This window comes from Pleurodeles waltl, chromosome 11 (genome assembly GCF_031143425.1).
Source record: "Pleurodeles waltl isolate 20211129_DDA chromosome 11, aPleWal1.hap1.20221129, whole genome shotgun sequence".
NCBI lineage: Eukaryota > Metazoa > Chordata > Amphibia > Caudata > Salamandridae > Pleurodeles > Pleurodeles waltl.
In genome coordinates this window covers 818,602,231-818,615,623 of record NC_090450.1, presented here as the reverse complement: position 1 = coordinate 818,615,623, position 13,393 = coordinate 818,602,231, and the positions used below count along the sequence as shown (strand labels likewise).

Below are 13,393 nucleotides of genomic sequence, written 5' to 3'. Positions count from 1 at the left end.
GCAATAACATCTTGAGGGTTGATTGATTTCCTTACCTTGGGGTGACTTGTAAGAGTTTTTTGTCTTGCCTCTCCATTCGCTGTCTTCATTTTAATCCTCTCTTTGGGGCTTTGTTTGAAATGCCTTTAAAATTTGCCAGCAAATCAGTACTGCGCCTATCAGAAATCTACAAGTTGAAATGTTTACCAGTGTTCACATAAAGGGCTTTAGCTACTGTGCTAGTTCACAGCAGGAGGAGAATTGTTTTTGCAGGCCCTTGTTGAGATTAGGTCCAGGAAGTCCTCATTATTTCCTTCATGAGGAGTTGGGCTTGGCCTATATAACTGACTACAGGGGCTTGCTCAATCCTCCTCTCCATCTCATTATGGAACAACCAGAAAGTGTAATTCAACCATGAAGTCATAGCCAATTGTCTTACTTGTGATTTCGGGCTCAGTATCTCAGGGTTGAATTACAGATTAAAACTGTGGAGGCCCTAGGTTGACCCGATATGTTTACATCACCACGAGCTATCACAAGACGAGAGGGTGCCAAGGTGAATGAGCTCTACATGAGGCTGGCAGTTGCTAACAGAGAGTATAGGGAGTTGACTAAGCCAGCCAGAGGGATTTAGCCACCATACATACTGGCATAACCACAGAACCGTACCTATCTCTAGTGAACAATGTTTGAAAAAGGGTGCTCTTGACCAAATTTCACTTGGGCGCCATTAAAAGCTATCTTTGCTTACCCACAGGCCAATTTGATTCAAAGTCTATTTTGCTTTGCCCATGTGATGAGCCTTCCCAAAATCGAGTAAACTTTTTTTGGGGTAATTGTATCTGCCATTTATTAAAACTTAAAACCAGTTCTTAAAACTTGTGGTTTCATCTTTATAAGCCTGCTTTATTTTATTTGTATTTGGTCTGGCCTATTTGTGTATTATTCAATGGAAGGATTTCTGAAAAATGATTTATAGTGACGCAAGACCATTGATTTTTAGCCTCTATTTATATACCAACGTATCTTTTACCCTCCCTGAGAACGCTTAATTAATTGACATGTAACAATGCCAAAATAGCTGTAAGAAGACTATTATTATTTGGCTCATGTATTCTAACCTGGTGGGTGTTTTATCCCATCCTTGATTTAATACACTTTCTGTAAATATTTTGATTATATGTGTATAATTGAATAAAGAAAATCAACCAATCAAACTTACTGGTACTATGTGTAAAGCATACAGATAGGAGATACTAAGTAATAAGAGACTCCCTAAGAGGCAGGGCAGGGCAGAGTGCTGTAATGTATTTCCAATTTGGAAAATAATTGTAAAAGGGAGGTGAAATTTGATATACTCAGGGATGCATTGGAAAAAGTAGTAAGAGGGAAGCTTTTCTCAGCCTCAGTGAGGCTCATTAAAGAAAGGTGTAAGAAATGAGTACTTAAAGTGATGGAAAAGAAATCACAAACCCACTGGCTCCCTAAAAAATGTGAGGAAACTCCCTGTGGCCAGAGTTCAGGTTAAAGGTTTTGGCACGGACAAAATTGATTATTTACTGTTGCGAGTTAAGCAAAGATATTATGAGGGAGGGAGTAAAGCTGGTAAATTATTGGCCTACAAACAGAGCGGAAATAGCAAAAAGAAGGATAGCTGCCATTAAGAACAGAAAAGGTCAATTACTTTCTGGAAACCAACGCCTAACTGAGGACTTATTGAAGTATTACGAAGAACTGTACAGCCCAGAAGTTGTGCCTACTGATGAGAAAGACAATTAACTCTCATATATACCCTATAAACAAGCAGGCAGAAAAGTCCATACAGATTGAGAAAGTCATTAGAACCATAAGTAGGGTGAAAATAAACAAATCACTGGCCATAATGGGTTCACACGCCTTTTTTTGCAAAACCTTTTGACAACTTGGTCCCCCTACTTGCTGATCTGTCTGTTTAACACTTTTTACATGTAAGACTGTGATTACGCAATCAATTTTCCCAGGCGATAATTTTGGTCAACCCCAAATTGAGGAAATACAAATGGCTATGCAGCTAGTGCAGACCTTGTAAATACTGACAATGAATTATTCTCAGGTATTCTTGAGTTCTTTGGTAGAGGTTTGCCATAACTAATAGACTCAGATCAGGCGAACTTTGTAACAAGTAGAAATTGCAGTTTCAGTATCAAAAAACACCTGATCAAAAACATCAGTAGGACAAGAAAAGAGGCACTGTCAGTCTCAGTCTATGTCAAGAAGGTGCTGAATCATGTGCTTTGTCCGTTCTTAGCTCGAACTATGATGAACTTCAGCCTTGGCACTTCTTTTAGGAGCTAGGTGTTCAGCAGCTATTAAAATTAAAAATCCTTGCTCATAGAAAATGGTAGTTCATCGAGCTTGGGAGAGGTATAAAGCAGGGATTTCTCCTATCCCCTTTGCTTTTCACTCTCTCTGTGGAGCCATTGGAAGAAAGAATCTGCGAAGATGGAAACATTCTAATTGTCAAGGTTTGCTGATGATATGATGACAGTGAGAAACCCTTCAGTGTCCATCACTACCCTAATAACCGAATTGGAGCACAATGGCAAAGGGTTCAAAGTCAACTTTTACAAATCACAAATACCAAACATTACAATTCTGCTGAAACAAGCTGCAAACATGCAGGACAGTACCAGTTTCAATGGACCACCTTTGCGATTATTTAACTTGGCAGCCTGTTGGCTCCCACCCAACAGCAAACATGTGAAGTCAGTTATAACCCCCTGCCGCAATCCACCCAACAATACTTACGTTCCTAGCTCTTGGGGGAGGTCTATCTTGGGGTGGAAGAACTGCAGCAGTAAAAATTACCGCCCCAAAGTTTCTCTACAACTTTGAGAAACTCCCACTTCCAGTGTCTCCTAGAATAACGCACAAACTGCAGAAGCAAAAAGAAAATTTTGTCTGGCAGGGAAAATTCACAGGTTCTTCGGGAACAGGATGAGAAAAGCTACCAGTGATGGCGAGTTCGGCCTATCTATCAAATAGAAATACTATCAAAGCACACAGCTACCCTTAGAGTGGGGATGCCTAGGAACAAAGAACCATTTATTCTTTATTGACCACTTAAGAGCAAATCCACAGATCAGATAGGGCTTGTGGCTTTCGAAAATGCATAGGGTGAGGAGACTGTACTCCTTCCCAGTCACAAGGGCTACATAGGGAATGTGGGAAAGGTTAACATTGGGAAATTAGCTCACTTGAAAGAGAATGACAAGAATTGAATCCCTGAGAACCAAGCAGAGGCCCCAAATGCTCTAGGCTAGAAAAGATGGAAGGAGAAGTTAGGGAGAACATTATCCGATGCATTTTTCGCACAGTTATGGATTTGCAGCATTTGCCACATAACGCATCATCTGCTGCATAATTTGCAGATTTTAACCAAAAAAGTTTGTTTCTAACTCAAACAGATCAAGTTACTAAAACTGCAGCAGCACAGATTGTGCAGCAGAAGTCGCTTTGCGAAGGGTTACTGTTCAACTTTCAGTTGCATATTGCTGTATTGTAGTGTTTCACTAGTACTAATGAGGGGAACCTTTTCTAGACATTGTTAAGATGAATACAATTGAAAGAATAATGAACTGATACTATCACAAAATGTGCTGCATTATGCTGCATACTTTGTTTTTTTCTTGCAGCATAATTTAGTAAACCCTGATATATAATTTGGTCCACCCTTGCTGCATCCTCCCAGTGGCCCTGCATATAATACCACAAGAGCTATTGCGGCAAAGCAGGTCCTTGCAAAAAATAGCTACGTATTGGTACCACGCTCTGGAGAAATTCTGGGATTGAGACGAATGCGGTCAAGGAAATGCTGGTAGGTATGGCACAGTGTGGGCACTGTAATACATCCCTTATGGCTCTGGTTCAAGATGCTTAACATCATAGGCAACATGTGCCAAAAAACTCTCCCTAGATTCCCATTATAATTAGTATCAAAGGCCAAGTTAATAAACAAATATTTCCACTACATTTTCAAGGGGGGGAAATGATGCCACTTGTGCTATGGGCAGAGAAACATGCGATCAGAGAGCTTTGGGAGAAGATGAGATATGTGGATGTAGGTATGGGGAAATGATCAGTTTAATCCTTGCTGGTCAGAGGTTGTAGCCAAGTGTATGTGTATTTTCTTCATGCTAAAAAATAAAACAAATTTGAACCATAACATAGGCTAACGTGTCAGTTTTTGCCAGTTTGGACACTATTCTGTGATGTTTTGTATTTAGTGATTTATACTTAACAACCAAGTTCACAGCTTTACATCTCTAATTTAAATTCCTTGGCTCACTTGCAAGTTTACAGTGTTTAATGTGAGTTGATGGTTGCTGTTGCTGGGCACCAGCACTCATTGCTAGGGTCCAGGACTTCTTTTTCATCATCATTCTTTAGCCCACCACAAGCAAGAGAAAGGGAACGATAGGGAAACTGTGACAAAGAGAGAAGGCAGAGATGAAAAAAGAACCTGTTAAAGTGGCAGGACTTGTATAGCAGTGGAATAAAGAAGCATAGAGTGGAATCAAGACAAGTCAGGCTTGGCATTCTGAAAACCTGGCATTTAGCAATACCTATTGTGGGCTCCTGAGAAAACCTTTTGGCACCTGTACTTATTGTTTACCAATTAGGCACAGGGACTTTCTAGGTTAGTCTGATGAAATGTAGCTATACCTCACCCATTGTCCCGCTGATCCAGTTTCAAGATCACTAAATCCTACAAAAACAGAATGATTTAATGGATAAGGCCTCCCACGGTTAAAACAATATATTCATGGATCATGGAAACGTAATTACAGGGAGTGCAGAATTATTAGGCAAGTTGTATTTTTGAGGATTAATTTTATTATTGAACAACAACCATGTTCTCAATGAACCCAAAAAACACATTAATATCAAAGCTGAATATTTTTGGAAGTAGTTTTTAGTTTGTTTTTAGTTTTAGCTATGTTAGGGGGATATCTGTGTGTGCAGGTGACTATTACTGTGCATAATTATTAGGCAACTTAACAAAAAACAAATATATACCCATTTCAATTATTTATTATTACCAGTGAAACCAATATAACATCTCAACATTCACAAATATACATTTCTGACATTCAAAAACAAAACAAAAACAAATCAGTGACCAATATAACCACCTTTCTTTGCAAGGACACTCAAAAGCCTGCCATCCATGGATTCTGTCAGTGTTTTGATCTGTTCACCATCAACATTGCGTGCAGCAGCAACCACAGCCTCCCAGACACTGTTCAGAGAGGTGTACTGTTTTCCCTCCTTGTAAATCTCACATTTGATGATGGACCACAGGTTCTCAATGGGGTTCAGATCAGGTGAACAAGGAGGCCATGTCATTAGATTTCCTTCTTGTATACCCTTTCTTGCCAGCCACGCTGTGGAGTACTTGGACGCGTGTGATGGAGCATTGTCCTGCATTAAAATCATGTTTTTCTTGAAGGATGCAGACTTCTTCCTGTACCACTGCTTGAAGAAGGTGTCTTCGAGGAACTGGCAGTAGGACTGGGAGTTGAGCTTGACTCCATCCTCAACCCGAAAAGGCCCCACAAGCTCATCTTTGATACCAGCCCAAACCAGTACTCCACCTCCACCTTGCTGGCGTCTGAGTCGGACTGGAGCTCTCTGCCCTTTACCAATCCAGCCACGGGCCCATCCATCTGGCCCATCAAGACTCACTCTCATTTCATCAGTCCATAAAACCTAAGAAAAATCAGTCTTGAGATATTTCTTGGCCCAGTCTTGACGTTTCAGCTTGTGTGTCTTGTTCAGTGGTGGTCGTCTTTCAGCCTTTCTTACCTTGGCCATGTCTCTGAGTATTGCACACCTTGTGCTTTTGGGCACTCCAGTGATGTTGCAGCTCTGAAATATGGCCAAACTGGTGGCAAGTGGCATCGTGGCAGCTGCACGCTTGACTTTTCTCAGTTCATGGGCAGTTATTTTGCGCCTTGGTTTTTCCACACGCTTCTTGCGACCCTGTTGACTATTTTGAATGAAACGCTTGATTGTTCGATGATCACGCTTCAGAAGCTTTGCAATTTTAAGAGTGCTGCATCCCTCTGCAAGATATCTCACTATTTTTGACTTTTCTGAGCCTGTCAAGTCCTTCTTTTGACCCATTTTGCCAAAGGAAAGGAAGTTGCCTAATAATTATGCACACCTGATATAGGGTGTTGATGTCATTAGACCACACCCCTTCTCATTACAGAGATGCACATCACCTAATATGCTTAATTGGTAGTAGGCTTTCAAGCCTATACAGCTTGGAGTAAGACAACATGCATAAAGAGGATGATGTGGTCAAAATACTCATTTGCCTAATAATTCTGCACTCCCTGTAATGACAATAGTTTACCATCCTACCATTTGTTTTTTTATTACTAATTTCACATTTGCTATTTCAACTGGCAAAATGCAACCACCATCATCTCTGCCCCAGTTTTTGGAAAATAGGTCTCAGAATGCTCTTCTCTCAGAACTTTGTTTTGTTAATTGTTGTGTAGACAAACCTTTCATTGATCCTGAGACTGGCATCCTGAGAATCTCATCGTACTTGTTAAGTAATTCTACTATTTCTCTTTTGTCTTTAGTAGGATGATTGAGAGATTTCTATAGTGACTTTTGTGCTACACAGCAATCTACGAGTGTTCTGAGATAACAAATAAAATAACTGAAAATAAGAACTTGGATAGACAGTCAAGCCAAACCCAAGAAGCGATGCCTACATTTTCAATGGGTACCCCAGTGCAATTTGATTTTTTTACCTAACACAGCTCAAAAGGAAAATTATCCTATTAGTATTTGCTTTACAACATTGATTTGGTTGCTCAGTCTCTATAGTAATGATGATTAGTTGGCAAAGGTGCAGAATGCGGGTCAATCTCAGCGAGCCAAGTCACAAACTTGTCCCAGCTGCAGGCGTATTAAGTTTTTGTTGATGGATGCCTAGCTGCAAGATGAGATCTAAGACTGTCAGCTGTTGCCACTCAATCTCCACGCATGAAGGTAGAGAGTGCAGAGGTTTGGTTGCAGAACCTTGCCTTGTTGCTGCAAAAGGATGTCCTCCTTAAAGGGCAGCGTGATCGGAGGACAAATGCTCATGCTCAGGACTTCTGGATACCGTACTCTCCTCCACCAATCCGGAGCCACCAGTATGAGTTGGGACAGGTTTGTTCCGTTTTTTTTTCAGAACTCTGGGGAGGAGAGGTTTTGGCGGTAAGACGTATATGGAACCCCTGAGTCCCGTATTCCAGTCTAACTGGAAAGCATCTTGAAGAGAGCCTCTATGGAAATTGCAGCGCCCAGAAGTACTGACATCTATCCAAGATTCTCCCCAGTCCTGAAAGACACCTTGAGCCACTTCCGGGTGCAGACGTCATTTGTGGTCCCTGAGACATCAAAGGCTGAGTTTGTCTGCCTTGGCATTTAGAGATTTTGCCAGGTGCTGCACGACCAGGAAAATGTTCTGGCATCCCAGCCAGGTTCACAAGCGCAGAGCCTTGTGGCACAGGGTCAACAACGCCATCCTGCCCTGCTTATTTCAGTACCACATGTCAGTAGTGTTATCCATGAACACCTGGACCAGCTTCACTTTGATAGAAGACAGGAAAGGAAAGCAAATCGCATTCAGCTCCAGAAGATTGATGTGAATCTGAGTCTCTGTCGGAGACCAGAGACCTACGATCGCTTCCTTTCCCAGATGGCCACCCCAGCCCAGAAGTGATGCATTGGTCAACACTGTCATCTCTGTGTGGGAAAGGGAGAGAGATCTGCTGCTGACCTCATAGTGGACTGTTTGTCACCACTGGAGGCCTTTTGCAGTCTCCTTCGAAATATGAAACAGGTTGGGGAGATTCCCCTCGTGCTGCGCCAACTAGGACTTCAGATCCCACTGCAGAGCCTGCATATGTCATTGAGCATGCTTCATCAGAAGGATGCAGAGGCAATCAGATCCAGCAGCATCAAAGTCTTTCTCACTACAATCCAGGACTCAGGCTGAAACATCGGGGATTGCACCATGTTCAGAATGGTTCCCATAAAAGTGAGCTTGTGAGAAGGATTCGGGTGTCACTTCAGCATGTTGATATTGAACCCCTGCAAATGCAGGAGGTCCACCGTAGTCCGAACATGGGTAATAACTGCCTGTGGCGAGATCGCCTTCAGCAGCCAGTCGAGGTTGAAAAAGACTGGCATCCTCGCTCTCCTCAGATGTGCTGCAACCACTGCTGTTACCTGAACACCCAAGATCCACTGGTGAGACCAAAAGGGAGCACAGCAAATTAGAAATGTTCTTGGCTCACCGTGAATCACAGGTAATGCTGATGGGCTTGCAGGACAGGGATAGGATATGAAAATAGGCGTCCTCCAGTTACAACACTACCATCCAGTCTTCGGGGTCCAACGCAGACAGGACCTGAGCACGTGTTAGCATCTTGAATTTCTCCTACCTCAGGAAGACAATGCAAGGACACAGATCTAAAATACGGCGGAGGCTTCTGTCCTTCTTTGGCACCGGAAAGTAGAAAGAATAGCAACCACTACCTACTTCTGATACCGGCATCCTACAATTCCTGGTACAACAAGGAGAGGTGGTCCTCTGTCAGCTGATCTGAGGACAGTTGCAGAGGCGGTATCAGACCACTGTGTTTTACGTACACTTCACTCATCATTTAATAAACTCATTGAATGGCATACTATATCTTGAAGGTTTCTATCTTGCGAAACGTATCAAGTTTAAAGCTGAAGAACTATGATCAAGAGAAGTCATATCAAACAAGACACAAGTTATCCACTGTGGACATAACGTATCCACTTCGGTGTTGGTTGCTTGTCTTTTGGAAAATGGATAAGTAGCAAAATTACTTTACAATCAGTGAGATTTTCCGAGTCGTCAAAGACCAACGATTTGTCTACAGAACAATTAATAGAACATAAAAATCTGGGAAAAATTGCATTGCATTTATGCAGTCAAGAGAATCTAGCCCAAACGATATAAATCTGATGTTGATATTCGAGCAATAGAAAGATCTTGCCAACAAGAGGAAACCGTGCTTTTATCCAGAGTTTACTGAATAGGCTGAAATGGCGAATCATCAGTGAACATGACATGTGAATAACTTGGCTGTTGTGCACCAACTCACTGCCTCTTTTGGCTGGCCTCAGTAGGAAAATTGGTTCAATTGCCACTTTATGGGTACCATAATTTGAGCTTTGAAGTTGTTTAGTCCAGAATAATTAGCCCACATGTGTTCCACCACCATGTTTTGGTAGCATACATGTAGAAAACAACTCCACGTTCATCAAAGTACAGAAATAAATAAATAAACTGGGGTCACAACAACAGTTGTTACAGATACTTACAAGAGCTGTGAACTGAGTCACTTTAAATCATTACTCAAACTATTTTCCTGAGAGGAAATGGATAAGATCAGTGCATTCTAAATCACAATTGGCAATAGCAATTCTATAGCCCCCTCTGATATAGCAGTAAAATGAGCTCTATATGTGAGTGACTAGTGTTAGTAGGACACTTATCATGCAGGTCATGTCACGTGTTGGATGGGTTGAAGCCTAAACAGCAAGGGCACAGACACTCTTTGAGTGTCCAGGTACCAACGTTCAGTAGCCACCACATGTAGGTATGTGTGTGTATATATTTGCACACAGGTGTGCTGCTGGGGTTGCTAGGATTCTGTTAGATGTTGGTGCACAGATACTTTAAGATGCTGATGTTGCATGTATAGCATTAGGAGATGGTGTTGCAAAGATATCCTGGTATGCCTGCTTGATATGAATGGCTGAAGAGCTGATGTTCCTCGAATGGATACTATCTGATGCTGTAGGTACATGGACAATATCCAGTCTCGTTGTAAGAAAGGCATTCTCAAAAAGGGTGGTGTTGCATGAACACTATATTGCTATGTAATATGTATTTCCTACATGCATTGATACTGACGTTTGAAATTTGCAGGGGTTGACACTCACTCTATGGTCCACATGTGGGCGCTCCCGGGGCGGCCTGTACGGAGAATGGCAGGGGGTGATATGCACAGGAGAGACCAGCTCACAGGTACAGGTGTGTGCTTTACAGGAGATAAAGGATAATGACCATGCACAAATACGTGTAGATTCCCTCTAGTTTTCGTTTGTGGGTTTTTACCTTTGCAGGAAATCCCCCTCATATTGCATCCCTCACTCCTCTCCAAGGACTCACTCTCTTCGTGAGTCTTTCTATCCCATTTGAAGCCATTTCCCTTTCTGTTACTTTCTCAATGTCTGATTCTCCTCAGTTTTTTTTCCTTCACCCTGCACTCAAAACATCACACTGTTTTTGATCTGAGGGCCTTCTCCCAGATTTGGATCTCAAATCAGAAGATTCCATCTCAGATGTGTTGTACTTGTCTCCCTTCATATTTGGCTTTCTCCTCTAGAATCGCCCCAGTCTCTTGTCGTATGACCATTTTAATCCATCCAGCCTTTGTTCCTCTTTTCCTGTTACATGAAAAGCCACTTAAGAGTATTTCTTCTCTTCTGTGCAGTAGAAATTCTTTTCTCTTGAGGTTACTGCCTCCTCGCTAAAGGTTTTTATTTCTTAACCCTTAAAGTCCGTATCTCTGCCCCTTGGAGTCTCTCCTCAAAGTCAGTTGGCAGCATGCTTCATCTTTTCTTCATAGGCCTTCCTTCTCATAGCTAGGGATTTGTTCCAGCTAAAATATGTTTTGGGGTTACTCTGTTTCTCCATTCTTCAGGGAAAGGCCATTTGACCATTCACATATTTCTTTTCTGTATCCTAGGGGCATGTATTTTTGGTCCACAATAGAATTGTTTATGAAGCCTTTCATGATGCTGAAAATCTGCAGTGTCTCTGGCCATTGTGAGCCAATGCTATATACCACTGCTCTTCTCCTTCAAGTCTCTCTCACTGTCTGACCTTGACCTTCGCTGTGTTCTGCAGCGTTCTCCTCTCATTTGTTGGTCTGTGTTTCTCCCCCCTTGCTGTCCCCTCTCCCTTAATAATATGTATATATTTCTGTCTGTCTGTCTTCCTCAGTGGCACCACCCCCACACCTCCCACACCACATGAAGCTTATCTACTTACTACTCCCTCCATCTAAATCACAAGCCACCACTCTCTGTGTCCCATCTGAGCTCACCTCCTTCAGAATCTCCCCCTTGCATCCATCATCATCTTTCAAGCTTGCTAGAAAGTATTCTATAAACAGTCAAGTAGTCAGGCATTCCTGTCTCATGGTAGAGCCTTAAAGGATGAAAGAACCTCCAAGCCATAACATGCAAGCTATTACAAAAACCTGGTGTTTTTAAGCTTTTTTATAACGCTGATCCTAGTAGGATGACTCAGTGCCAGTCTCACTGCATGACTAGAATATATTTTCCTGCTTATACTAAGAAATCAAATATATGTGGCTTTAAATCACACAGAATAGGGGAAACTGATGTGGGCTGACATACGAAGAACATTAAATATATGTGGCTCTAAATCACACAGAATAGGGGAAACTGATGTGGGCTGACATACAAAGAACATTTTGTAATAAAATCCGAATTGAACCCGATAAGTAGAGCAGTTACTAGATCTCACTTTGGTTGTCTTTAAAAAGGATGATAGGCTGCCTAGGTTTGTAGCCATTCCCATGGAATTTCATGATGTTGGGGAGAAGAAGGCAGCCAGGGTCACCTTGTTAGTTGCATGCATTTTAAATGTTCTAAAGACCCAACCAGATAATAGTGAATAAAGGGCTGAAACACTACATGAAAAAAATTACAAAAACAATATTGAGCACCAAGTCAGTATAGGTTTTATTCATACAGTCATTGCTGGTACAAATCGTGTACAAAATGATGCTGTCACTACATTTCTGTGCAATCTCCGCTGCTCACATCCTTTCTTCATTTTTAAGCTCTTTTCTCTTGCCAGTTGGGTGTGCCTGGAGTCTCTGTTTCTGTTACCGATTGGAAATCTTGCTTCTTTCCTCTTGGGAAATGTGGTCTCTCATCATCTTCCCTTGTTGAAGAGACTTCTATTCTTCTCTTGTCTCTTGATTCTCTCTCCTCTCCCATTTTAGAATCATGCTTATTCTCTTTATCTTTCTACACGGAGTCTCTTACTTACCTTAAGTTCTCTTTTCCTCTTTATAGCAGTTTGTCCTCTTTCTATATATTTTATCCCCTCTTCTCTCTTGAGTTTATTTCCAAACACTTCTCCTATGAGGCCTCTTCTCTTGCATCCACCTTGAGTGTACTTTTCAGTGTACAAGCAGCATTTGTCGTATTGAAGTTTTAACTCTTTTTTGATTGTTTCTTTGCAGAAGTACTTGCAGCAGCTGTGGAACACAATCTTGCTGGTCTCTCTTATTGTGTGCACTGGAGTCATCGTTCATGTCCAGCGGCGTTCCAGACTTCAGCTGTTAAACCCTGATCCAGAGGTCAGTGTCTCTCTGTAGCCCTCTCCACAAATGCAGCCCCTCTCTTCGGTTCTTGGCACACTGGCCATTGTAGCTATTGAACACAGCCACCATTGAATGTAGCATATTCTTCTTATCTTCTTTTCCCAGGGATTTCCACTACAGGCTGCATCTTGTGACATAATTATTCATTCTTGTCAACATTGTCTTTGAAGTCTGCCAGTAGCAGATGAACATGCTATCCCTTAATCAAAATACTGACCTCCAGCAGTCGGCGATAGAAAGCTGAGATTTTCCTTCCTCACAACTAATGGAATATTGTTCCCATCCCACTACAATCAGTAAAATATGTTCCTACTATCCTACTACCAGCTTATAACCCCCTGCTACCTGATGTAACCCCCTCCATCAGGACATAGGCCCTCATTATGACCCTGGTGGTCAGAAGACCGCCAGGGCCATGGTGGCGGTCTCACCGCCGATGGGCCGGCGGTGGAGACCACCATATAACGAGGTTGGCGGTTTAGCCAAAGCATTTCCACGGTCAGCCGTGCTGGAGGTGAGCACCTCCAGCACGGTGGACCCGCAATACCACCAGCGGTATTACAGGGCGGGAGACCGACAACATTTTCCTGGTGGTCTTGCACCCTGGCAACATGAATAAACATTCCTGTCGCAAGGACACACTCACACACACATCAGCATGCACCCAAACCCTCCTACATGCACACAAACACACCCCAGCGCAAACTCGACATACACGCCCATTCACACTCACACATATACCGCTACACGCACGCATACAATCCCCACCTCCACAACGCATTCACGCACCCCCACTGTTATGCCAGTGGGTTATTGTACGGAGTATATGGCGCTCACTGTCAGTTCCCAATTACAAAATTAGTATTCTCTTCTTAGTCCAGTATCCAGGATTGTGCACT

The 13,393-nt window shown here is 42.3% G+C and overlaps 1 protein-coding gene across 5 annotated transcripts in view; it reads left to right on the top strand.

The window, feature by feature from the left end:
- The window catches only part of RNF215 (ring finger protein 215), a 105,543-nt gene that overhangs the window by 62,951 nt on the left and 29,199 nt on the right, over positions 1-13,393 (top strand). For 4 of the 5 annotated variants that reach the window (XM_069214633.1, XM_069214632.1, XM_069214629.1 and 1 more), the window contains 2 exons: positions 9,998-10,102; positions 12,354-12,470. In XM_069214633.1, coding sequence (XP_069070734.1) covers positions 9,998-10,102; positions 12,354-12,470 — 222 coding nt within the window. The remainder of the gene's footprint in view (positions 1-9,997; positions 10,103-12,353; positions 12,471-13,393) is intronic. The other variant, XM_069214631.1, reaches the window with a different exon arrangement.